Genomic DNA, 26,005 nt, shown 5'->3' with positions numbered 1-26,005 from the left:
ATAGACAATTATGATGACGAAATATGGAATATGATTTGAATATTTTCAGTGCCTACAATTCCATACAATGCCACTTTAAACTTCATGAAAAGCAGCTTATAAGCTCCGGGAATCCGAAATGTGCGTCCAAAATGAAATTTGAGAAGTGTCATTTTTCGGCCAATTTTGATCATTTTGTAAGGCTATACCCTTATGATTTTTCTCAAATTTGGCCCAAATCTTGACTTTTTTATTTCTTCCCAAAATCATGCGTGGGATAGTTGGCGCCATTCTGATTACCTGTCAGTCGATAATAATCTCATAATCCGTCCCTTTGTTGCAAAAATAGACAATTATTATGACGAAATATGGAATATGATTTGAATACTTTCAGTGCCTACAATTCCATACAATGCCACTTTAAACTTCATGAAAATCAGCTTATAAGCTACGGGAATCCGAAATGTGCGTCCCAAATGGAATTTGAGAAGTGTCATTTTTCGGCCAAATTTGATCATTTTGTAAGGCTATACCCTTATGATTTTTCTCAAATTTTGGCCCAAATCTTGACTTTTTTATTTCTTCCCAAAATCATGCGTGGGATAGTTGGCGCCATTCTGATTACCTGTCAGTCGATAATAATCTCATAATCCGTCCCTTTGTTGCAAAAATAGACAATTATTATGACGAAATATGGAATATGATTTGAATAATTTCAGGGTCAAAAATTCCATACAATGCCACTTTAAACTTCATGAAAAGCAGCTTATAAGCTCCGGGAATCCGAAATGTGCGTCCCAAATGGAATTTGAGAAGTGTCATTTTTCGGCCAAATTTGATCATTTTGTAAGGCTATACCCTTATGATTTTTCTCAAATTTTGGCCCAAATCTTGACTTTTTTATTTCTTCCCAAAATCATGCGTGGGATAGTTGGCGCCATTCTGATTACCTGTCAGTCGATAATAATCTCATAATCCGTCCCTTTGTTGCAAAAATAGACAATTATGATGACGAAATATGGAATATGATTGAATATTTTCAGTGCCTACAATTCCATACAATGCCACTTTAAACTTCATGAAAAGCAGCTTATAAGCTACGGGAATCCGAAATGTGCGTCCCAAATGGAATTTGAGAAGTGTCATTTTTCGGCCAAATTTGATCATTTTGTAAGGCTATACCCTTATGATTTTTCTCAAATTTGGCCCAAATCTTAGACTTTTTTATTTCTTCCCAAAATCATGCGTGGGATAGTTGGCGCCATTCTGATTACCTGTCAGTCGATAATAATCTCATAATCCGTCCCTTTGTTGCAAAAATAGACAATTATTATGACGAAATATGGAATATGATTTGAATAATTCCAGGGCCTAAAATTCCATACAATGCCACTTTAAACTTCATGAAAAGCAGCTTATAAGCTCCGGGAATCCGAAATGTGCGTCCCGAATGAAATTTGAGAAGTGTCATTTTTCGGCGAATTTTGATCATTTTGTAAGGCTATACCATTATGATTTTTCTCAAATTTGGCCCAAATCTTGACTTTTTTATTTCTTCCCAAAATCATGCGTGGGATAGTTGGCGCCATTCTGATTACCTGTCAGTCGATAATAATCTCATAATCCGTCCCTTTGTTGCAAAAATAGACAATTATTATGACGAAATATGGAATATGATTTGAATAATTTCAGGGTCAAAAATTCCATACAATGCCACTTTAAACTTCATGAAAAGCAGCTTATAAGCTCCGGGAATCCGAAATGTGCGTCCCAAATGGAATTTGAGAAGTGTCATTTTTCGGCCAAATTTGATCATTTTGTAAGGCTATACCCTTATGATTTTTCTCAAATTTTGGCCCAAATCTTGACTTTTTTATTTCTTCCCAAAATCATGCGTGGGATAGTTGGCGCCATTCTGATTACCTGTCAGTCGATAATAATCTCATAATCCGTCCCTTTGTTGCAAAAATAGACAATTATTATGACGAAATATGGAATATGATTGAATATTTTCAGTGCCTACAATTCCATACAATGCCACTTTAAACTTCATGAAAAGCAGCTTATAAGCTACGGGAATCCGAAATGTGCGTCCCAAATGGAATTTGAGAAGTGTCATTTTTCGGCCAAATTTGATCATTTTGTAAGGCTATACCCTTATGATTTTTCTCAAATTTGGCCCAAATCTTGACTTTTTTATTTCTTCCCAAAATCATGCGTGGGATAGTTGGCGCCATTCTGATTACCTGTCAGTCGATAATAATCTCATAATCCGTCCCTTTGTTCCAAAAATAGACAATTATGATGACGAAATATGGAATATGATTTGAATAATTCCAGGGCCTAAAATTCCATACAATGCCACTTTAAACTTCATGAAAAGCAGCTTATAAGCTCCGGGAATCCGAAATGTGCGTCCCAAATGGAATTTGAGAAGTGTGAAATTTGATCATTTTGTAAGGCTATACCCTTATGATTTTTCTCAAATTTGGCCCAAATCTTGACTTTTTTATTTCTTCCCAAAATCATGCGTGGGATAGTTGGCGCCATTCTGATTACCTGTCAGTCGATAATAATCTCATAATCCGTCCCTTTGTTCCAAAAATAGACAATTATTATGACGAAATGTGGAATATGATTTGAATATTTTCAGTGCCTACAATTCCATACAATGCCACTTTAAACTTCATGAAAAGCAGCTTATAAGCTCCGGGAATCCGAAATGTGCGTCCAAAATGAAATTTGAGAAGTGTCATTTTTCGGCCAATTTTGATCATTTTGTAAGGCTATACCCTTATGATTTTTCTCAAATTTGGCCCAAATCTTGACTTTTTTATTTCTTCCCAAAATCATGCGTGGGATAGTTGGCGCCATTCTGATTACCTGTCAGTCGATAATAATCTCATAATCCGTCCCTTTGTTGCAAAAATAGACAATTATTATGACGAAATATGGAATATGATTTGAATAATTTCAGGGCCAAAAATTCCATACAATGCCACTTTCAACTTCATGAAAAGCAGCTTATAAGCTGCGGGAATCCGAAATGTGCGTCCCAAATGGAATTTGAGAAGTGTCAAATTTGATCATTTTGTAAGGCTATACCCTTATGATTTTTCTCAAATTTGGCCCAAATCTTGACTTTTTTATTTCTTCCCAAAATAATGCGTGGGATAGTTGGCGCCATTCTGATTACCTGTCAGTCGATAATAATCTCATAATCCGTCCCTTTGTTCCAAAAATAGACAATTATTATGACGAAATGTGGAATATGATTTGAATAATTTCAGGGCCAAAAATTCCATACAATGCCACTTTCAACTTCATGAAAAGCAGCTTATAAGCTACGGGAATCCGAAATGTGCGTCCCAAATGGAATTTGAGAAGTGTCATTTTTCGGCCAAATTTGATCATTTTGTAAGGCTATACCCTTATGATTTTTCTCAAATTTTGGCCCAAATCTTGACTTTTTTATTTCTTCCCAAAATCATGCGTGGGATAGTTGGCGCCATTCTGATTACCTGTCAGTCGATAATAATCTCATAATCCGTCCCTTTGTTGCAAAAATAGACAATTATGATGACGAAAGATGGAATATGATTTGAATATTTTCAGTGCCTACAATTCCATACAATGCCACTTTAAACTTCATGAAAAGCAGCTTATAAGCTACGGGAATCCGAAATGTGCGTCCCAAATGAAATTTGAGAAGTGTCATTTTTCGGCCAAATTTGATCATTTTGTAAGGCTATACCCTTATGATTTTTCTCAAATTTGGCCCAAATCTTGACTTTTTTATTTCTTCCCAAAATCATGCGTGGGATAGTTGGCGCCATTCTGATTACCTGTCAGTCGATAATAATCTCATAATCCGTCCCTTTGTTGCAAAAATAGACAATTATTATGACGAAATATGGAATATGATTTGAATATTTTCAGTGCCTACAATTCCATACAATGCCACTTTAAACTTCATGAAAAGCAGCTTATAAGCTACGGGAATCCGAAATGTGCGTCCCAAATGGAATTTGAGAAGTGTCATTTTTCGGCCAAATTTGATCATTTTGTAAGGCTATACCCTTATGATTTTTCTCAAATTTGGCCCAAATCTTGACTTTTTTATTTCATCCCAAAATCATGCGTGGGATAGTTGGCGCCATTCTGATTACCTGTCAGTCGATAATAATCTCATAATCCGTCCCTTTGTTCCAAAAATAGACAATTATTATGACGAAATGTGGAATATGATTTGAATAATTTCAGGGCCAAAAATTCCATACAATGCCACTTTCAACTTCATGAAAAGCAGCTTATAAGCTACGGGAATCCGAAATGTGCGTCCCAAATGGAATTTGAGAAGTGTCATTTTTCGGCCAAATTTGATCATTTTGTAAGGCTATACCCTTATGATTTTTCTCAAATTTTGGCCCAAATCTTGACTTTTTTATTTCTTCCCAAAATCATGCGTGGGATAGTTGGCGCCATTCTGATTACCTGTCAGTCGATAATAATCTCATAATCCGTCCCTTTGTTGCAAAAATAGACAATTATGATGACGAAAGATGGAATATGATTTGAATATTTTCAGTGCCTACAATTCCATACAATGCCACTTTAAACTTCATGAAAAGCAGCTTATAAGCTACGGGAATCCGAAATGTGCGTCCCAAATGAAATTTGAGAAGTGTCATTTTTCGGCCAAATTTGATCATTTTGTAAGGCTATACCCTTATGATTTTTCTCAAATTTGGCCCAAATCTTGACTTTTTTATTTCTTCCCAAAATCATGCGTGGGATAGTTGGCGCCATTCTGATTACCTGTCAGTCGATAATAATCTCATAATCCGTCCCTTTGTTGCAAAAATAGACAATTATTATGACGAAATATGGAATATGATTTGAATATTTTCAGTGCCTACAATTCCATACAATGCCACTTTAAACTTCATGAAAAGCAGCTTATAAGCTACGGGAATCCGAAATGTGCGTCCCAAATGGAATTTGAGAAGTGTCATTTTTCGGCCAAATTTGATCATTTTGTAAGGCTATACCCTTATGATTTTTCTCAAATTTGGCCCAAATCTTGACTTTTTTATTTCATCCCAAAATCATGCGTGGGATAGTTGGCGCCATTCTGATTACCTGTCAGTCGATAATAATCTCATAATCCGTCCCTTTGTTCCAAAAATAGACAATTATGATGACGAAATATGGAATATGATTTGAATATTTTCAGTGCCTACAATTCCATACAATGCCACTTTAAACTTCATGTAAAGCAGCTTATAAGCTCCGGGAATCCGAAATGTGCGTCCAAAATGAAATTTGAGAAGTGTCATTTTTCGGCGAATTTTGATCATTTTGTAAGGCTATACCCTTATGATTTTTCTCAAATTTGGCCCAAATCTTGACTTTTTTATTTCTTCCCAAAATCATGCGTGGGATAGTTGGCGCCATTCTGATTACCTGTCAGTCGATAATAATCTCATAATCCGTCCCTTTGTTGCAAAAATAGACAATTATTATGACGAAATATGGAATATGATTTGAATACTTTCAGTGCCTACAATTCCATACAATGCCACTTTAAACTTCATGAAAATCAGCTTATAAGCTACGGGAATCCGAAATGTGCGTCCCAAATGGAATTTGAGAAGTGTCATTTTTCGGCCAAATTTGATCATTTTGTAAGGCTATACCCTTATGATTTTTCTCAAATTTTGGCCCAAATCTTGACTTTTTTATTTCTTCCCAAAATCATGCGTGGGATAGTTGGCGCCATTCTGATTACCTGTCAGTCGATAATAATCTCATAATCCGTCCCTTTGTTGCAAAAATAGACAATTATTATGACGAAATATGGAATATGATTTGAATAATTTCAGGGTCAAAAATTCCATACAATGCCACTTTAAACTTCATGAAAAGCAGCTTATAAGCTCCGGGAATCCGAAATGTGCGTCCCAAATGGAATTTGAGAAGTGTCATTTTTCGGCCAAATTTGATCATTTTGTAAGGCTATACCCTTATGATTTTTCTCAAATTTTGGCCCAAATCTTGACTTTTTTATTTCTTCCCAAAATCATGCGTGGGATAGTTGGCGCCATTCTGATTACCTGTCAGTCGATAATAATCTCATAATCCGTCCCTTTGTTGCAAAAATAGACAATTATGATGACGAAATATGGAATATGATTGAATATTTTCAGTGCCTACAATTCCATACAATGCCACTTTAAACTTCATGAAAAGCAGCTTATAAGCTACGGGAATCCGAAATGTGCGTCCCAAATGGAATTTGAGAAGTGTCATTTTTCGGCCAAATTTGATCATTTTGTAAGGCTATACCCTTATGATTTTTCTCAAATTTGGCCCAAATCTTGACTTTTTTATTTCTTCCCAAAATCATGCGTGGGATAGTTGGCGCCATTCTGATTACCTGTCAGTCGATAATAATCTCATAATCCGTCCCTTTGTTGCAAAAATAGACAATTATTATGACGAAATATGGAATATGATTTGAATATTTTCAGTGCCTACAATTCCATACAATGCCACTTTAAACTTCATGAAAAGCAGCTTATAAGCTACGGGAATCCGAAATGTGCGTCCCAAATGGAATTTGAGAAGTGTCATTTTTCGGCCAAATTTGATCATTTTGTAAGGCTATACCCTTATGATTTTTCTCAAATTTGGCCCAAATCTTGACTTTTTTATTTCATCCCAAAATCATGCGTGGGATAGTTGGCGCCATTCTGATTACCTGTCAGTCGATAATAATCTCATAATCCGTCCCTTTGTTCCAAAAATAGACAATTATGATGACGAAATATGGAATATGATTTGAATATTTTCAGTGCCTACAATTCCATACAATGCCACTTTAAACTTCATGTAAAGCAGCTTATAAGCTCCGGGAATCCGAAATGTGCGTCCAAAATGAAATTTGAGAAGTGTCATTTTTCGGCGAATTTTGATCATTTTGTAAGGCTATACCCTTATGATTTTTCTCAAATTTGGCCCAAATCTTGACTTTTTTATTTCTTCCCAAAATCATGCGTGGGATAGTTGGCGCCATTCTGATTACCTGTCAGTCGATAATAATCTCATAATCCGTCCCTTTGTTGCAAAAATAGACAATTATTATGACGAAATATGGAATATGATTTGAATACTTCCAGGGCCTAAAATTCCATACAATGCCACTTTAAACTTCATGAAAAGCAGCTTATAAGCTCCGGGAATCCGAAATGTGCGTCCCAAATGGAATTTGAGAAGTGTCATTTTTCGGCCAAATTTGATCATTTTGTAAGGCTATACCCTTATGATTTTTCTCAAATTTTGGCCCAAATCTTGACTTTTTTATTTCTTCCCAAAATCATGCGTGGGATAGTTGGCGCCATTCTGATTACCTGTCAGTCGATAATAATCTCATAATCCGTCCCTTTGTTTCAAAAATAGACAATTATTATGACGAAATATGGAATATGATTTGAATAATTTCAGGGTCAAAAATTCCATACAATGCCACTTTAAACTTCATGAAAAGCAGCTTATAAGCTCCGGGAATCCGAAATGTGCGTCCCAAATGGAATTTGAGAAGTGTCATTTTTCGGCCAAATTTGATCATTTTGTAAGGCTATACCCTTATGATTTTTCTCAAATTTTGGCCCAAATCTTGACTTTTTTATTTCTTCCCAAAATCATGCGTGGGATAGTTGGCGCCATTCTGATTACCTGTCAGTCGATAATAATCTCATAATCCGTCCCTTTGTTGCAAAAATAGACAATTATTATGACGAAATATGGAATATGATTGAATATTTTCAGTGCCTACAATTCCATACAATGCCACTTTAAACTTCATGAAAAGCAGCTTATAAGCTACGGGAATCCGAAATGTGCGTCCCAAATGGAATTTGAGAAGTGTCATTTTTCGGCCAAATTTGATCATTTTGTAAGGCTATACCATTATGATTTTTCTCAAATTTGGCCCAAATCTTGACTTTTTTATTTCTTCCCAAAATCATGCGTGGGATAGTTGGCGCCATTCTGATTACCTGTCAGTCGATAATAATCTCATAATCCGTCCCTTTGTTGCAAAAATAGACAATTATTATGACGAAATATGGAATATGATTTGAATACTTTCAGTGCCTACAATTCCATACAATGCCACTTTAAACTTCATGAAAATCAGCTTATAAGCTACGGGAATCCGAAATGTGCGTCCCAAATGGAATTTGAGAAGTGTCATTTTTCGGCCAAATTTGATCATTTTGTAAGGCTATACCCTTATGATTTTTCTCAAATTTTGGCCCAAATCTTGACTTTTTTATTTCTTCCCAAAATCATGCGTGGGATAGTTGGCGCCATTCTGATTACCTGTCAGTCGATAATAATCTCATAATCCGTCCCTTTGTTGCAAAAATAGACAATTATTATGACGAAATATGGAATATGATTTGAATACTTTCAGTGCCTACAATTCCATACAATGCCACTTTAAACTTCATGAAAATCAGCTTATAAGCTACGGGAATCCGAAATGTGCGTCCCAAATGGAATTTGAGAAGTGTCATTTTTCGGCCAAATTTGATCATTTTGTAAGGTTATACCCTTATGATTTTTCTCAAATTTTGGCCCAAATCTTGACTTTTTTATTTCTTCCCAAAATCATGCGTGGGATAGTTGGCGCCATTCTGATTACCTGTCAGTCGATAATAATCTCATAATCCGTCCCTTTGTTGCAAAAATAGACAATTATTATGACGAAATATGGAATATGATTTGAATAATTTCAGGGTCAAAAATTCCATACAATGCCACTTTAAACTTCATGAAAAGCAGCTTATAAGCTCCGGGAATCCGAAATGTGCGTCCCAAATGAAATTTGAGAAGTGTCATTTTTCGGCCAAATTTGATCATTTTGTAAGGCTATACCCTTATGATTTTTCTCAAATTTTGGCCCAAATCTTGACTTTTTTATTTCTTCCCAAAATCATGCGTGGGATAGTTGGCGCCATTCTGATTACCTGTCAGTCGATAATAATCTCATAATCCGTCCCTTTGTTGCAAAAATAGACAATTATGATGACGAAAGATGGAATATGATTTGAATATTTTCAGTGCCTACAATTCCATACAATGCCACTTTAAACTTCATGAAAAGCAGCTTATAAGCTACGGGAATCCGAAATGTGCGTCCCAAATGAAATTTGAGAAGTGTCATTTTTCGGCCAAATTTGATCATTTTGTAAGGCTATACCCTTATGATTTTTCTCAAATTTGGCCCAAATCTTGACTTTTTTATTTCTTCCCAAAATCATGCGTGGGATAGTTGGCGCCATTCTGATTACCTGTCAGTCGATAATAATCTCATAATCCGTCCCTTTGTTGCAAAAATAGACAATTATTATGACGAAATATGGAATATGATTTGAATATTTTCAGTGCCTACAATTCCATACAATGCCACTTTAAACTTCATGAAAAGCAGCTTATAAGCTACGGGAATCCGAAATGTGCGTCCCAAATGGAATTTGAGAAGTGTCATTTTTCGGCCAAATTTGATCATTTTGTAAGGCTATACCCTTATGATTTTTCTCAAATTTGGCCCAAATCTTGACTTTTTTATTTCTTCCCAAAATCATGCGTGGGATAGTTGGCGCCATTCTGATTACCTGTCAGTCGATAATAATCTCATAATCCGTCCCTTTGTTGCAAAAATAGACAATTATTATGACGAAATATGGAATATGATTTGAATACTTTCAGGGCCTAAAATTCCATACAATGCCACTTTAAACTTCATGAAAAGCAGCTTATAAGCTCCGGGAATCCGAAATGTGCGTCCCAAATGAAATTTGAGAAGTCTCATTTTTCGGCCAAATTTGATCATTTTGTAAGGGTTAGGGTTTGATCATTTTGTAATACCCTTATGATTTTTTGTTGTTGATTTTTTCTCAATTTTTGCACAAATCGTGACTGCCAGTCAATAATAATCTCATAATCCGTCCCTTTGTTGAAAAAAATAGACCATTATGTTGACCTAAATCCACCTCCCCCCTCCTCACCCAAACCCATTGAGAAGAAAGGAAGTATTTAAAGTTCGAAGTCTTATGTCACAATCTGCATACAATACAAATTACGAAAGTAAAAAGCAAAAAAGAGGTCTGAATTGATTTTTTTGATAGATTTTATTTTGATTTCCTTATCACCACATGAGGATAGTTGAGTGTGTTTTATTGACTCAATTTACTGAGTATGAGATTTATTAATACCCAACACCACACCTTATTAAGTAAAATTCGTTCACATTTGAAATTACCTATAGATATGAAAAACAATAGCAATTTAGTGAGAAAAGAAATTCATTCAACCACCTTTTTCCACTCAATTTTTTCATCGTTTATATATTTTTAATGAGAATACAGTGGCAAGGAATTATTTACAGACTGCAATCGTGAAGCCTTTGAACTCCGATGGAAATACATCTTGTAGTACCTTAGTGCAGGTAACTGGACAAGCACACTTCATGTAACCATGGTCTGTGCATCAACAGTATACGCTATCAAAGCAGTTACACATGTATGCATATTAATGATAGGGTATTTTACTGTATTACTCTCACATATGCATAATTTATGTGCATAAATATTTATGATTTTGCATGAACAGAATGTGTGACTCCAACTGTAGGAACTGGTACCATATGACATGATGTGATACCATCATACAATGTGATACCCTAACCCCATCATATGACATGATGCCATCATATGTGATACCCTAACCAGATCATATGAAGTGATACCCTAACCCCATCATATGAAGTGATACCATCATATGATGGGGTACTCTTACCCCATCATATGAAGTGATACCATCATATGATGGGGTACTCTAACCCCATCATATGATGTGATACCATGAAATTTCCCGATCTGGTTTTTGCTAACACTTGATGACAATAGAAAGAATGGAAAAGATGGCAGAAAAAAGTGTGCAGATGATTTGGGAAGGGTGAGGGGGAATGGGGAGGCGAGGGGTTGAGGGCGATAGATGGCAGATCTTGTACAGTCTGGAATATGTTGCCATCCATACAGCTGTGGCATGCTGCTGGAATAGTACACCAAGTTTACATAATGGAGGATCGTGAATCCAGTTATAATACCCAAGACATCAAGTATTAACAGAAACCACTTATCATCAGTTTAATAATAACAGAGGTAGAACAATGTTACAAAATAATTGAAAATATCAGATTCCATAAAACTAAACCTAATCATCAATGAAAATACTCTGCAGATTTTAAAGTATTAAAATTATCACCTCACTTTGTAAAATGAGGTTCCATAAATTTGACCTAGCAGTGGAAGACCCTGCAGTCCTGGAGAATCCTGGGAATCACCAGCTCTACTCATAGAATTTGTAGAGAGGAATCAGACAAAATCTATTTAATAGATACAATGGTTATGTCAAGACAGATATGTTGTAGAAATATGAATGTTGAAACATTGTCAAGACTAATGATCATTTTCTCGCAAAGAAACAAGCAAATTATCCCATTTTTTAACATTTTATCTTTTATTAAAACTTTTTTTTTCCCGTTCCCCCACCCTTTTTGTTAGCAATCCTTTTCTTGGGCCATGTATACAGATTTGAAGAAAGGGTGAAATAAAATCAGAAATCATCAACCAACCAATGATATAGCTTGGAAAGTTTTGTTGGTATACACTGATTTAAATATGCAAATATAAACTGTCATTAGCTTTTTAAGCTACTACAAGGACAAAATCAGAGAAACATTGGTAGGCTACAGATCTGTATTTGAACAAAACCAGAAACTCCCTTAGGGGGTTGGGGGAGGGGGGAGGGGGAAATAACTCTCTCATGTATTCTATTAGAGATTCTGCATAATTGGAAATAGAATGTGCTTAAAATATCACTTATATAATTATAATGTTTAGCATGAATACATTATACCTTCCTCAATGCCCATATATATGTTTACTTCAGCAGGGAAGCTACAGTATCAGCAAACATTAGACATTTGAGGTGACCCTGAGGTCAGCAGGAAAAATTACCATTGGTGACCTTTTCATTCGGGGTCAGATGTGTTTGAAACCAAACAGTAAGTTCACATCTGTAACATCCTTAAATTAAAACAGTGATACAAGGAGGACATTCTCAAATTGATAATTGACAGTTGTAAAAAAAAGAAGGTCACCAAAACTAAACAACTTATAAAGGTATGTGAAATAGGCCAAAGAAGGAAAAACAGCCATTGGACAATCTGTACATTAAAATCCAATTCAGCTTGCATAGGCATACTAAGTACAATAAACATGAGAACAGATGAACAAAGGAACACGCACATATATATATATACACATACAGAAGTAGACAAGATTAAAACATATGGTGCTTGAAAGACTCCATCCAAACAGGAAAGATTTGTTACATGAGAGATTTTTGATCAATGTAGCAGAGCTTTAGTTAGAACCAGGAGAGGCCAACCCCACGCAGCCTGTCAGCATGGGCTATTTTAACCAGGAAAGGCCAAACCCATGCAGCCTGTCAGCATGGGCTATTTTAACCAGGAAAGGCCAACCCATGCAGTCTGTCAGCATGGGCCCCACACATCTGTTAATCTAATCCCACAGCTGATCCCTAGCCTCCCACACATTTGTTAATATAATCCCACATCTGATCCCTAGCCTACTCTTGCACACATCTGTTAATCTAATCCCACAGCTGATCCCTAGTCTAGCCTCCCACACATTTGTTAATATTATCCCACATCTGATCCCTAGCCTAGTCTTGCACACATCTGTTAATCTAATCCCACAGCTGATCCCTAGTCTAGCCTCCCACACATTTGTTAATAATCCCACATCTGATCCCTAGCCTAGTCTTGCACACATCTGTTAATCTAATCCCACAGCTGATCCCTAGTCTAGCCTCCCACACATCTGTTAATCTAATCACACAGCTGATCCCTAGTCTAGCCTCCCACGCATCTGTTAATCTAATCCCACAGCTGATCCCTAGTCTAGCCTCCCACACATCTGTTAATCTAATCCCACAGCTGATCCCTAGTCTAGCCTCCCACACATCTGTTAATCTAATCCCACAGCTGATCCCTAGTCTAGCCTCCCACACATCTGCTTATCTAATCCCACAGCTGGTTCCTAGCCTCCCACACATCTTTTAATCTAATCCCACAGCTGATCCCTAGTCTAGCCTCCCACACATTTGACCTTTACCTTTAATGAGCAAATGAACAAATGTTCCATAATGTATATATAACATATACCAAAGTATGTGATGTGTACCATGTAACTTTAGAACAGAGCACTGAAACAATGCATCCACTCATGTTTACAACTTTAAATGTTCACCCCAGATGAAGCACATATGAATTGCACAGAAACTAATTCTCCAAAGCCCTCCCGGATTCACTACACTAACAACAACTGCCAAATAAACAAATTATAATGAAAATATAAACAATATGAAAATCACCAGGTCCAAAGGGTTGCTTAAAAATAATTAGAAAACAAAGGTAGAAAATTGAAAGCAGACAGTATCTAAATAAAAGAACAAAACATTTAATTATTTAATCAAAACAAAGAAACAAAAGCAATATATATTAAACAATAAAGGATGGTTCTATCAATTGCAACTTCAAAAATATATCTTTTAAAATAGAATTTGAAACAAAACCCAAACAATTCCAAAATGTGACAGAAATTTATAGTAAATGTTCTTACCAGTTTGATTACATTTAAGTCTACTAGTGGCTTTGTTTTTCCTGCAGATGTTAGTTAAATGTAGTTTTTTATTTACCTCCCATTTAATCGAGAATCAATTTGCAACAAAAACAAAATAGAAATAAATACTTTCAGAAACAAAAAATAATTATGACTGTAGAAAATGCATTTCTTAAAAAATTGCAAATTCATCGTACCTAGCAATTACTATATTTCCAGAAAAAAAAGTGAAAACATTTGCTGATTGAGTTCTAACCTAAATTAGAAGAAAAAAATAACGAGTATCTTGCAATCCAACCAAATTTCACCATTCAAAAGGAAACTGTTAAATAAATCTTTTTTCACTTACAACTTACAACAAAACATATTGAATAGTGAATAGTGTTTAGATATATGATTGGTTCATATTAATAAAAGGAGAAATTCATCTTAAAGTGCACTATGTTTCATGTAATAAACGACACAAGGAAATGTTCCCTTTTAAGTAAATGAATGCAACTTATGCATAATCAGTATCTTATGAATATGTATTTGAATACTTCTTTATCACTTAGAAACACTTGTAAGAGTTAATTACAAAAAATTGATCTCATTGTGAGTAATAGCTTTGAAATTAGATGATAAAACAAAGGGAAAAATCTTAAAAATAACAACAAAGAGAGAGAGAGGGGGTGGAGGAACTACATAAAGTTATTCATGAATATGCATAACTAGATTTAAATATTTGCAGTGCTTCAGCTTGCATATTATTTAGTAAAAATAGTTGACTTGATTTAATTTTAAGTTTGGTCTAAATGGAATATGATATTGATATTCATTATCATGAATGAAGTAATTTGTGTAACTCATCAAGAATATCTTGACTTATTGAACAAACAATATTTCATTGTGAAAGTAGACTTTCCATCAGATTATTGTTTACACAGCTCATAAAATGTTTCAGAAATAGAGAACCATGCATTGGTGATAGCATTCACATACTATCACTTCTAACTAGCTGCTCTTACAAACCTAGCAAATAAGGAAACTTTATTGTTGGATAATCGGGCATTATTTGACTAACCTCTGCTTCAAACCATTTATTTTCAACCAAATAATGCATATTAATGCCAAGCAACCAAGGCATGACTCTCTAAATTTATTTGACATTTTGAAACGTCTGCTTTGCATATGATTTCAAACATGCCCACCTGAACTACACACAGATTGACAGATGCACACACTGATGTAATCATTTGCATGTCTTTGGACATGTTGACTCATTGCTTTCTTATCTTACTATTGCACTGGGAAGTACTGGTTACCAATTAAGAAAACCCCCACTTGGTGCTCAATGCCAGAGTAGTCATTATCTAACAGACACCGTGGACAGCACTGTGCATCCGAAAGTAAAATGATTCAATCTTCACACATGTGTGAGTAACAACCAGGGGCAGTACTTCCCCGAGGGAGGGACAGCACCCTGCATCAGAAGGGATGATTCAATCCCTCTCATGTAATAGTAAACTCCTCAGACATTTAATTTTATTCGCCATGGCCCTAAAGCCTTCTTCTTTATCACACAGGTAGAACACATCCCTCTTTGTCCATCCTTCCCTAATCTATGTCAGCCAGACTGTTTGATCTCCCTGCCTCTCTCTTGATGAAGGTACCCCTCATAATCCATAATCTGCTCCTTCCTAGGCCTGAAACATTTTCTTAGCTGCTTTCTTTTGCTGTTTCTCTCGATTCTTCTGTTCTTTGATTAATGCTTTTCGTTCTTTCTCAACCATGGTTTTCAGGTCCTTGAGTTTCTTCTTGAAGATCTTTTGGTCATTGAGAGGAATACCAAATTGCTGTTTCAAGAAAGGGAAAACAGTAAACAAATCTGACATGGTCTAGAATTATCCGGGCAAATATCACTGTAATTTTGGAAAATATCGGAGAGCTGATTTATCTTGATCATGACGTTTAATGACAGAGATAGTTACGAGGGAATCTATGGGCGATTAACTGAAGAAGCCAGATCCCACAGATGTTATTCAAGAGGTGGATATGACTGTTAATTAATACCCTATAATGACAATACCATCTTCTGCCTACTTATGTATAAAACCCAAGTAACTGAAGAAGCCGGATACCACATATGTTGTTCAAAGAGGTGGATTTGACTGTTAATTAATACCCTATAATGACAATACCATCTTCTGCCTACTTATGTATAAAACCCAAGTAACTGAAGAAGCCGGATACCACATATGTTGTTCAAAGAGGTGGATTTGACTGTTAATTAATACCCTATAATGACAATACCATCTTCTGCCTACTTATGTATAAAACCCAAGTAACTGAAGAAGCCAGATACCACAGATGTTGTTCAAGAGGTGGATATGATTGTTAATTACTATCCTATGATGACAATACCATCTTCTGCCTACTTATGTATAAAACCCAAGTAACTGAAGAAGCCTGATACCACAGATGTTGTTCAAGAGGTGGATATGATTGTTAATTACTATCCTATAATGACAATACCATCTTCTGCCTACTTATGTATAAAACCCAAGTAACTGAAGAAGCCGGATACCACAGATGTTGTTCAAGAGGTGAATATGACTGTTAATTAATACCCTATAATGACAATACCATCTTCTGCCTACTTATGTATCAAACCCTACACATTATATATATAGAGTATACAAGAGTGGCAGGGACATAGATTTTCTCCACTTATGTGTTATTTGCTACACCAAAGTACCAAAACTGTTTTACATTTTATAAGTAATGGCTAAACATTTATATTTCCATTAAGATCAGTGTACTACCTTTAGCTGCGCTGTTTCTATTTGCATAAGCACCGGGCCATTGACTCCCTCGGCTGTAAATAGGGTGATGTACTGTTCAAGGTTGCTACCCATCAGCCATTGGGAAACGTGAGTCGTGTTCCATTCCTCAACTGGTCTATCGTCAATATAATAAGACTTTTTGGTTTCCTGAAGAACAAAAGAAAATTTTCATCTTACTTGCTTTTTACGAATGGGCAAATGGAATGAATGGACATCTTACAATTTTGAAAAATTGGTACATTTGACCATTTGTCCTTGAATGAATATTAATGACTGCATATTTATTATCTGGAAAATGACATCACCCAATTATTATCCACATCTTACAGTGCAAAATATTTCCATAGGAAATGTTCTTACTTGTGAAGAATAAAGAGATGTGTTCTTTCATCATGGAAATTCATTCCCCTTCTTGTATACCCTTTAGTTTATGCTGCATACAGAGGTGACCAGATAGCTATCTGGTCACCCACTTGATAGTCCCATGGTTCATACCCAAAGACTGGGGTGTTATTAAGTTGGTTCAATAAAGTTATATCACTTAAATGCAGTTGAATAGATCTGTTATACTGCAGCCAAAGATTTCTCTCCATCTTCTGTAAAAGCTAGACTTTGAGCTGTGACAGATTATTTGAATAAAAGATTGAATTTCAAGTTACCTCTTTAGGTGTTGCTGCTGCTATATTATACTTCTTCTTGCCTTTCTTCTTGCCTCCGATCTCACTTCCTGGCATCAGGCTGAACATGTCCCCTGAACTTCCCCCTAGGTCTCCTGAAAGCTTCATATTGACCTCAGATGAACCTGTTAATAACAAAACAAAGATTTTACCCAGTGTTTTGCACATAACAAGAAATAGTTGAATAACAATTATAGTAGTAACCAAAACTATTTTAAACAAACAAGAAACTTTCTGAATATATCTTTTTCCACTCTAAACTGAGTAGGAAAGGCAGGTTTGCCAGTAATTGTCCTCTAGGGAAACAGCTGTGCTTCTGAAATCAAGATAATACAAACCTTTATTTCATAAGTAACTGAGACAATTCAAGGCAAAACATTTCAACAAAAAGATAAAATAAAATGTACAAAAAGTACTTTCGAAAGGTCTTTTACAATTGTGTCTAATTTTTTTTTTCATTTTTCATTAAAATTTAAAGTTTTACCCTTTTTTTTAACATGCTGTGAATCAATCATAAGTAAAGTGTGAAACTTAAAGTACTTCTTTATTTCATTTTATTACATAAAAGACACTTTCACTAGCAGAACTGCAGTTTCAGCCAATTAATAAGGGATAAGAATTTCCATCTTTTCTTAACCTTCTGGTTCGTTAAAATAACATATTAATTCTGATATGGCAAAGAACAGGTTGCTCAGATTACATTTTTTCGAGATCTAATCAACAAGGTCGTACCATTTTTTCCCGGGGATGAAGATTCCCCGGAACTACTTAGAGAAGACTTTCCTTTTCCTGCTGATGTGGAGTCCTCGCTGGGTGGTGTTTGTGATAGCGACGACCCAGATGGTTGTGAGGTGGACTCATTCTGGAGTAGTTCCCTGGAGCCCAGGCTAGTATCAGATGGAGTTGGGAAATCGGAATCGTGATGTAATATTGGCATTGCAGGGGGCAGGTCTGACCTTTGACCCCTGTTAATAGACTGGTCTGACATCGACCGTTCCACTTCCCTGTAAAATCAAACGTCACTTGTTATTGATATCGTTATAAATACCCACAAAACCACACTGACCAGGTATGACACAAATCAAAATCTGTGTCCACTTCAGGAATAGTGCAAAGAAAGAAGGATTCAGCTTGAATAAACTGGTGACCTTTTTCAAGTTCTGACATTGTCTGTTAAACATTGATTGACCTATATATAACACATTGTCTGTGGAAGGAGCAGAGGAGGGGGAGGGAGGGTGGGGGGGGGGCTTGCAACACGTTTGCTGAGCAGCAGAATGTATGAAACAAGCACCAATATGACTTGTAATTATGTGAAGTTCCCATTAGGATCAGTGCAGGTAACATCCTATACCTTGAACTCCCTCTCCCTGTGCAAACACCACCTCTCTTGTTATCTAGAGCAGTAAGAGTGTTTCAAAATGTCATGGTACTTCTAAAAGTTTACAGTTGGGGATGGTGGTATTGATACAATATCTAACATTTACTTCAATTAATACAGAGATACTGAGGTATTGTCAGTGAGACAAGATTTAATTGGTTTATTAATAAACATAAGTCCAATTAAAATGTATTCCAATTACTGAGCTTCATGTTCATAATTGATTCTGTTATGACTGAGCTTATCCCAAAAGAAAACGATCCCTAATTTACAAGTTGATATAGAGGGAGGGCTTGAAAACTAAAAGTCAAAACACAGAACAAAAATTAATAACAAACAAATCTTGCATAAATATGAAACACACAGTTACATGAAGTCCATGCCATGTTTAATCAATGTTGGGATGACCTAGAGGTCAGAGGTCAACCGAAGACTAATAAAGGTCACAGGTCAAATGATCATGTACAGGGGTCACAGCATGCATCACAACATCAAGAGGGAGCTAGTAACAAAGGTTTACTTCTTCTATACATGAAAGACATTAATGTTCAAAACAATCACCATACCCTTTTTGTCCCTGGTAGAATACAGAGTAAATATATCATATAACTACACACACACACACAGGCAATGAGAGGTTTAATGCCAGACTGGTGTTGTGCTTAAACATTCTCATGTGTGACAATTGGGGAGGGAGTGGTGGTGGGGTAAGGGAGAAGAGTGTGTATATGATTCCCCTATGTATCACCATGACAGTGTTGAACAATACATTACAATTACTTGTTACATTATGACAAACAACTGTATGTAAATGATATTTAAATCATGAACACTCATATCCTGCTACATTTGATCACAAATTGGAAATTCAGTTCATTTAAATCCAAATAAAATAAATAGTGCAAACACTGAGGAGAGTAAAGTACATCTAGACATGAATATATATCAAGGCATACAACAAGAAATACTTAAGAATTTTAGTATGAACCCTATAGAAGGCTCAATATATAGACTCCAGGGAAAGGTAGAGAAGGAATTGAATGACAAACCATCAAGAGAGAATTAACATTATATGTACTGTATTACAGTGAAAGCTGAACTTAACATCTAGACTAGGTCTCAGTTTGATCATTCTATAGATGTGGATATGACCTGACGAGGCTCATTGAAAAACTTATCTGAATATAAGTAAACCGGGGCAGTTAGGATGCTAGGCAAAGAAAGATAACCATTCTAGGGATGTGGTGCTTAAAAGATACATATATATTATTTAGATAATAGCTGATATTTCTTGTGAAATGAAAATATTGACCTCAATCCATGAAGTCACTTGACAAACCAAAGATAGATCAGTTAGATGCTATCAACCTTAGACACTGACATAACCAGCTACATAGGCTCTTAGCCATCCCTAACCAGTTGTAAATATCTAATTGCAAACTGAAATATGCCTATTCTTATCTTAGTCAGATGTACAAGGATTGTAGCTAAAGATAAGTCATCAACCGTGAAGGAGTCATTTAATACATTGTTTCATAATAAACTGGAAGCAGCTGGTTGGATGTCAGTGGATGTCAGTGATACTTCTTCTTTACTTTTGACCATATTCAATCATTCTACACTCATGTACATCTATCCCCCATCCCCCACTATCCCCCGCCCCCCATCCCCCCCCTGGTGTGAAGAGCTGGACATTATAACAACTACTCGATGAAACCCATGGCAGCTACAATTAGCTTCATTCTGCTAAAAGATGCTGTGACTGACATTCAGATCACAGTGAAGGAAGAAAACTTAATCACTAAGCAACGGGGATGTTCAACGTCCATAAAGAGGGCGATGTTATATCGGTCATAATGTGCATGAACTATACTGCTTCAATTATCTCCAAAGATGTTACATATCTCAATCTATATGCAACTTGTGAAAATATGTTTCAAAATATTTTGTCTTTAAGATTTACAAACGAAGTTTATATACTGCTGGTGATCAACTAGGAATCTATGGTATAAGTTTGGATATTATACTTCAGAGACTTTGATGCAATGTTCATAGATGCTCAACACATATACTCAGTGTAGCAGATGTTACTGAGAATACATCAAAAAGCTTTCTGATTGGTTGATGAGCAGATGTGTGTAAAGTTGACAAACAAATGATGGGTAAAATTTTGTAGCTAAAATTTATTAGTCATAGGTGGTGAACACCAATGTCACACTGCGTGTGAACTACAGAATGTGCAGGTAGTTTGCCCAGAAGTGTCTTTCAGAGTTTCCTCACAGGAATTCTAAGTGATTTCAGAGACATGCAGCTTGTCAAGTCTCATAAAACTAGATAGAACCAATATGACAGTACCCTTGATTTAGCGCATGGCTGGAGAGAGCAAATTTGCAAATGTGTTAACAACAAACATTGATTGGATGGAAGGAACATAAAGTAGCTGGTTTCCATAGTCCAGGATTCACTCAATTTAGTTGAGCTATGTTCCCTCTTGTGATTCTCTTCCAAAATGTCAACAGTTGACAAAAGTTTAACAGCTTCAGCCCCAATTCTTATATGCAAATCAGGGCAGATACCTCTGCTATTTAAAGATGACATGTCAGGGCTAGCTAAATGTTGACGATGACTCTGTCAAGATTTCAAGTATCTCAAGTGACACTGATACAAGAGAGGAAAGTAACAGTTTTTGTTCAAGGGCATCGGATGAGGACAGATACTTTACAAGTGACCAGCAAGTGACCAGCTGCTCTATAGGACAAACAGAACAAGGTCATCATCAGTTTGTGATCTCAACAAATAATGTAAACAGAAAGGGCCATCCAGGGAAGCAGCAACAGGTAAATAATTAAAAGATACAAAAGGATGAGGAGGAGGAGGCAAATGGACCACCTTCAGGATAGATTTTGATTGGTAGATAGAGCATGCTTGGTGCTAGAGGAAGGAGACACAGGTGCAAATTACCTGGGGATCCAGGGATTGAAGAAAGTCCTGTTTTGGGGTTGAACATAGAATAATTGGCTCAAAGTAAAGAAAAGAATAAATCAAAAGGAATTTGAGCTGCAGTGTAGTTTGAAGCATAAACTAGGAAAGAGAAAGTTGAAGCACAAAACAAAATACTGAGACATACCAGCAAAGTATCAAAGCGAGCCAGAATTAATAGGAAAGTAACTAACATAAGTCTGATCTTCTTACATATTAGTATTCTTTCAAAGAACTCATCATTGCTTATATAAGCGGTATGTTTTGTTTCATTTCATGATTTAATGTATAAGCTGACATGCCATATGAACTCCATGCCAGAGTTTCACTTAAGTCTGATATGAACACAAGGTACATGATACCCCCCTCCCTGTTAGGCTAACTATTGACAGTCCATGCCTGAGTTTCACTTATGTCTGATATAAACACACAGTACCTGATACGCCCCTCCCTGTTAGGCTAACTATCCTATCAGTCCATGCCTGAGTTTCACTTATGTCTGATATAAACACACAGTACCTGATACGCCCCTCCCTGTTAGGCTAACTATCCTATCAGTCCATGCCTGAGTTTCACTTATGTCTGGTATGAACACACAGTACCTGATACGCCCCTCCCTGTTAGGCTAACTATCCTATCAGTCCATGCCTGAGTTTCATTTATGTCTGATATGAACATGCAGTACCTGATACGCCCCTCCCTGTTAGGCTAACTATCCTATCAGTCCATGTCTGAGTTTCACTTATGTCTGATATGAACACAAGGTACCTGATACGCCCCTCCCTGTTAGGCTAACTATCCTATCAGTCCATGCCTGAGTTTCACTTATGTCTGATATGAACACAAGGTACATGATACCCCCCTCCCTGTTAGGCTAACTATCCTATCAGTCCATGCCTGAGTTTCACTTATGTCTGATATGAACATGCAGTACCTGATACGCCCCTCCCTGTTAGGCTAACTATCCTATCAGTCCATGTCTGAGTTTCACTTATGTCTGATATGAACACACAGTACCTGATACGCCCCTCCCTGTTAGGCTAACTATCCTATCAGTCCATGTCTGAGTTTCACTTATGTCTGATATGAACACAAGGTACATGATACCCCCCTCCCTGTTAGGCTAACTATCCTATCAGTCCATGCCTGAGTTTCACTTATGTCTGATATAAACACACAGTACCTGATACGCCCCTCCCTGTTAGGCTAACTATCCTATCAGTCCATGCCTGAGTTTCATTTATGTCTGATATGAACATGCAGTACCTGATACGCCCCTCCCTGTTAGGCTAACTATCCTATCAGTCCATGTCTGAGTTTCACTTATGTCTGATATGAACACACAGTACCTGATACGCCCCTCCCTGTTAGGCTAACTATCCTATCAGTCCATGCCTGAGTTTCACTTATGTCTGGTATGAACACACAGTACCTGATACGCCCCTCCCTGTTAGGCTAACTTTCCTATCTGTCCATGTCTGAGTTTCACTTATGTCTGATATGAACATGCAGTACCTGATACGCCCCTCCCTGTTAGGCTAACTATCCTATCAGTCCATGTCTGAGTTTCACTTATGTCTGATATGAACATGCAGTACCTGATACGCCCCTCCCTGTTAGGCTAACTTTCCTATCTGTCCATGCCTGAGTTTCACTTATGTCTGATATGAACACACAGTACCTGATACGCCCCTCCCTGTTAGGCTAACTTTCCTATCTGTCCATGTCTGAGTTTCACTTATGTCTGATATGAACATGCAGTACCTGATACGCCCCTCCCTGTTAGGCTAACTATCCTATCAGTCCATGCCTGAGTTTCACTTATGTCTGATATGAACACACAGTACCTGATACGCCCCTCCCTGTTAGGCTAACTTTCCTATCTGTCCATGTCTGAGTTTCACTTATGTCTGATATGAACATGCAGTACCTGATACGCCCCTCCCTGTTAGGCTAACTATCCTATCAGTCCATGCCTGAGTTTCACTTATGTCTGATATGAACACACAGAACCTGATACGCCCCTCCCTGTTAGGCTAACTATCCTATCAGTCCATGCCTGAGTTTCACTTATGTCTGATATGAACACAAGGTACCTGATACGCCCCTCCCTGTTAGGCTAACTATCCTATCAGTCCATGTTTCACTTATGTCTGATATGAACACACAATACCTGAGACCCCCCCCCCCCTCCCTGTTAGGCTAACTTGTCTTGTCAGTCCTACAGAGTAGCTATTACTACCACATTATTGTGGCCTTTGTTATTTTGTAAATAAACTGATCTCTGGTCTTGCCTTTAGCCTCCAATTTCACTTTGATCATTCTTTGATAAAGAGTAAAAGTTTGAGAAAAACTATTCTTGTTTTTGTTAAAGTGATAGTAGGCTATCTAGCAGTACTACAAGAATTGATATAGTCTGTCAGTATGGATTTTTACAATGGAATGTATATGGAGAGCCACGGCCTTTAAGGTATTCTGACTTACTCTTCTCCGGTCTTTTCCACCCTGTCTTGGTCTGAATCTGGTGAACTAAATTTGGTCCTTCCAGTCAACGGAATGTCTGGTAGTACTTTGATTCCAGCAGTGAGGGCGCTGTTGGGCTGCTTCCTGGGCTGCTTGTATATAGCGTTGGCACTCACTGATGTCACAGGCACCTCAACCACAGTTCCATCCTGTTATAAAGGGTAGTAGTAATTCTTACCAATAATTCATTTGTTCTTTCAAAATTTGAGTTTTTTAGCAATATGTATTATTGACCTTTGACCTGCAGAGTACTTCACATATCCAATTTCTAGGTTTTGCACTAAAATATGCAAATTAGTGTGGCCTCAAATTAACAATTGACTGCCACAAAATGACCTAGTTAATCAAGTTCATAATTCTATGTCTCTGCTTAATATACTGACAGGGAAAAACACCTCTATGAAACTATAATAATATTACAGTTGTAGAAATCAAATTTAGGTTATCATCAACATGTGAACACATCTCTAAACAACATATTACCCTAAATGATGCTATTTGACAGCTTTCAAGATCTAGAAAGGTTCTGAATGTAACCACATCTCTAAATAGTCCTTTTTCTTTCTGACCTACGATGACATCAACTTCCTGTTTGGTGTAGGTCATCATGCACATACTTATGCAAATGTCATCTTCTCACTATGTTGCATCTAAACCAGTTGCCACAGTAAATTTAACTGTGAATCATGCAACTGATCAAAGCATCTATGGATATATCTCACCGATTGAGATGACCTTGGTGACGACCTTGTCTCCAGAAATTGCTTGGAGGGAGGTTTGCGATTGGCAAGCATACTGTCTTCTCCCGTAACCAGCGGGATTTTGGATTTTTCCTTGCTGACATCAAGCGGTCGTGTAGGTGGAATTGAGTTGAGCTCAAAATCCTGAATGGAAATATATAAATCATAGAAGCTTTTACATAAGTCATGATAACATTATATAACACATAATACACATAAACATATTATAATATAACACACTGTCAACCACTTAGTGATTAGAATCATTTTATTTCCTACTCATCAAATGGAATCGATCTATCCATCAATTTGCCAATGTTCATTGGAATTCTCTCACTCTGTCTGTTAAAAATCAAGGTCTATTCCTAACTTGACATATGTATCCTAACTAAACAAGTTTCTTGTTATGCATGATTTTGTAGTACTTAGTGTTTTCTTAGTGTTTGTGAAGCACTTTGCTCTTGTGGATATGGAGATGGATGTAGTGATTTTTATTATCATAACAGTATCAATAATAATAATTTGGATGTTAAATGAAAGATAATCTATACAACCTGTCAATAATTCCACCCCGCAATGGAATAATTGTTAAGAGTTACAAATGAAGAATACAAATACTAGGAGGAGGCTTAAGAGGATATGTGTATCATATCAGTCCAATTACTCATTATATGAGACATTTAGAGTATACACCACAACACTGTCCTTCACATGCATAAGCACCTCAGTTCGCACATTATATATTCTGCTATATTGCTAATATTCCGCTCCCCTGACCATCATGTTCCCCTCCCCCACCATCATGTTCCCCTCCCCCACCATCATGATCCCCCTCCCCCTTCATTATGTTCCTTCTCCAACCATCATGATCCCCTCTCCCACCATCATGTTCCCTTCCCTTCCCACAATTCACTAATTGAAAATCCCCCCACCCCCCCTCCCCCCATTCCAGCACTGGACTACCTGTTGTTACTTCTACAAACCTGGCTTGTGACATTGCCCTCTGGTTCATCCACTCCAAATGAGTAAGATCCTGCTACACCAGAGGCATCACTGTCTGAGTCCTCATCCTCCTCCTCATCTTCTCTTTTATCTTTATCTTTAATTGGTGCCACCGGGGCTG

At 36.8% G+C, this 26,005-nt stretch overlaps 1 protein-coding gene across 8 annotated transcripts in view; it reads right to left on the bottom strand.

Moving 5' to 3' along the window:
• Positions 1 to 12,484: 12,484 nt before the first annotated feature.
• The window catches only part of LOC139964608 (uncharacterized), a 159,327-nt gene continuing 145,806 nt past the window's right edge, over positions 12,485 to 26,005 (bottom strand). For 5 of the 8 annotated variants that reach the window (XM_071966336.1, XM_071966339.1, XM_071966343.1 and 2 more), the window contains 8 exons: positions 25,866 to 26,002; positions 24,865 to 25,026; positions 24,104 to 24,291; positions 21,602 to 21,628; positions 17,992 to 18,263; positions 17,242 to 17,384; positions 16,562 to 16,729; positions 12,485 to 15,592 (listed from right to left, as the gene is read on the bottom strand). In XM_071966336.1, coding sequence (XP_071822437.1) covers positions 15,437 to 15,592; positions 16,562 to 16,729; positions 17,242 to 17,384; positions 17,992 to 18,263; positions 21,602 to 21,628; positions 24,104 to 24,291; positions 24,865 to 25,026; positions 25,866 to 26,002 — 1,253 coding nt within the window. In that variant the 3' untranslated portion in view covers positions 12,485 to 15,436. Of the gene's footprint in view, positions 15,593 to 16,561; positions 16,730 to 17,241; positions 17,385 to 17,991; positions 18,264 to 21,601; positions 21,629 to 24,103; positions 24,292 to 24,864; positions 25,027 to 25,865 lie in introns of all 8 variants that reach the window. The other 3 variants (XM_071966338.1, XM_071966342.1, XM_071966337.1) reach the window with 2 other exon arrangements.

This window comes from Apostichopus japonicus, chromosome 23 (genome assembly GCF_037975245.1).
Source record: "Apostichopus japonicus isolate 1M-3 chromosome 23, ASM3797524v1, whole genome shotgun sequence".
Classification (NCBI taxonomy): Eukaryota; Metazoa; Echinodermata; class Holothuroidea; order Aspidochirotida; family Stichopodidae; genus Apostichopus; species Apostichopus japonicus.
Note: the sequence above shows the minus strand (reverse complement) of the source record. Positions and strands in the feature narration are given on the sequence as shown.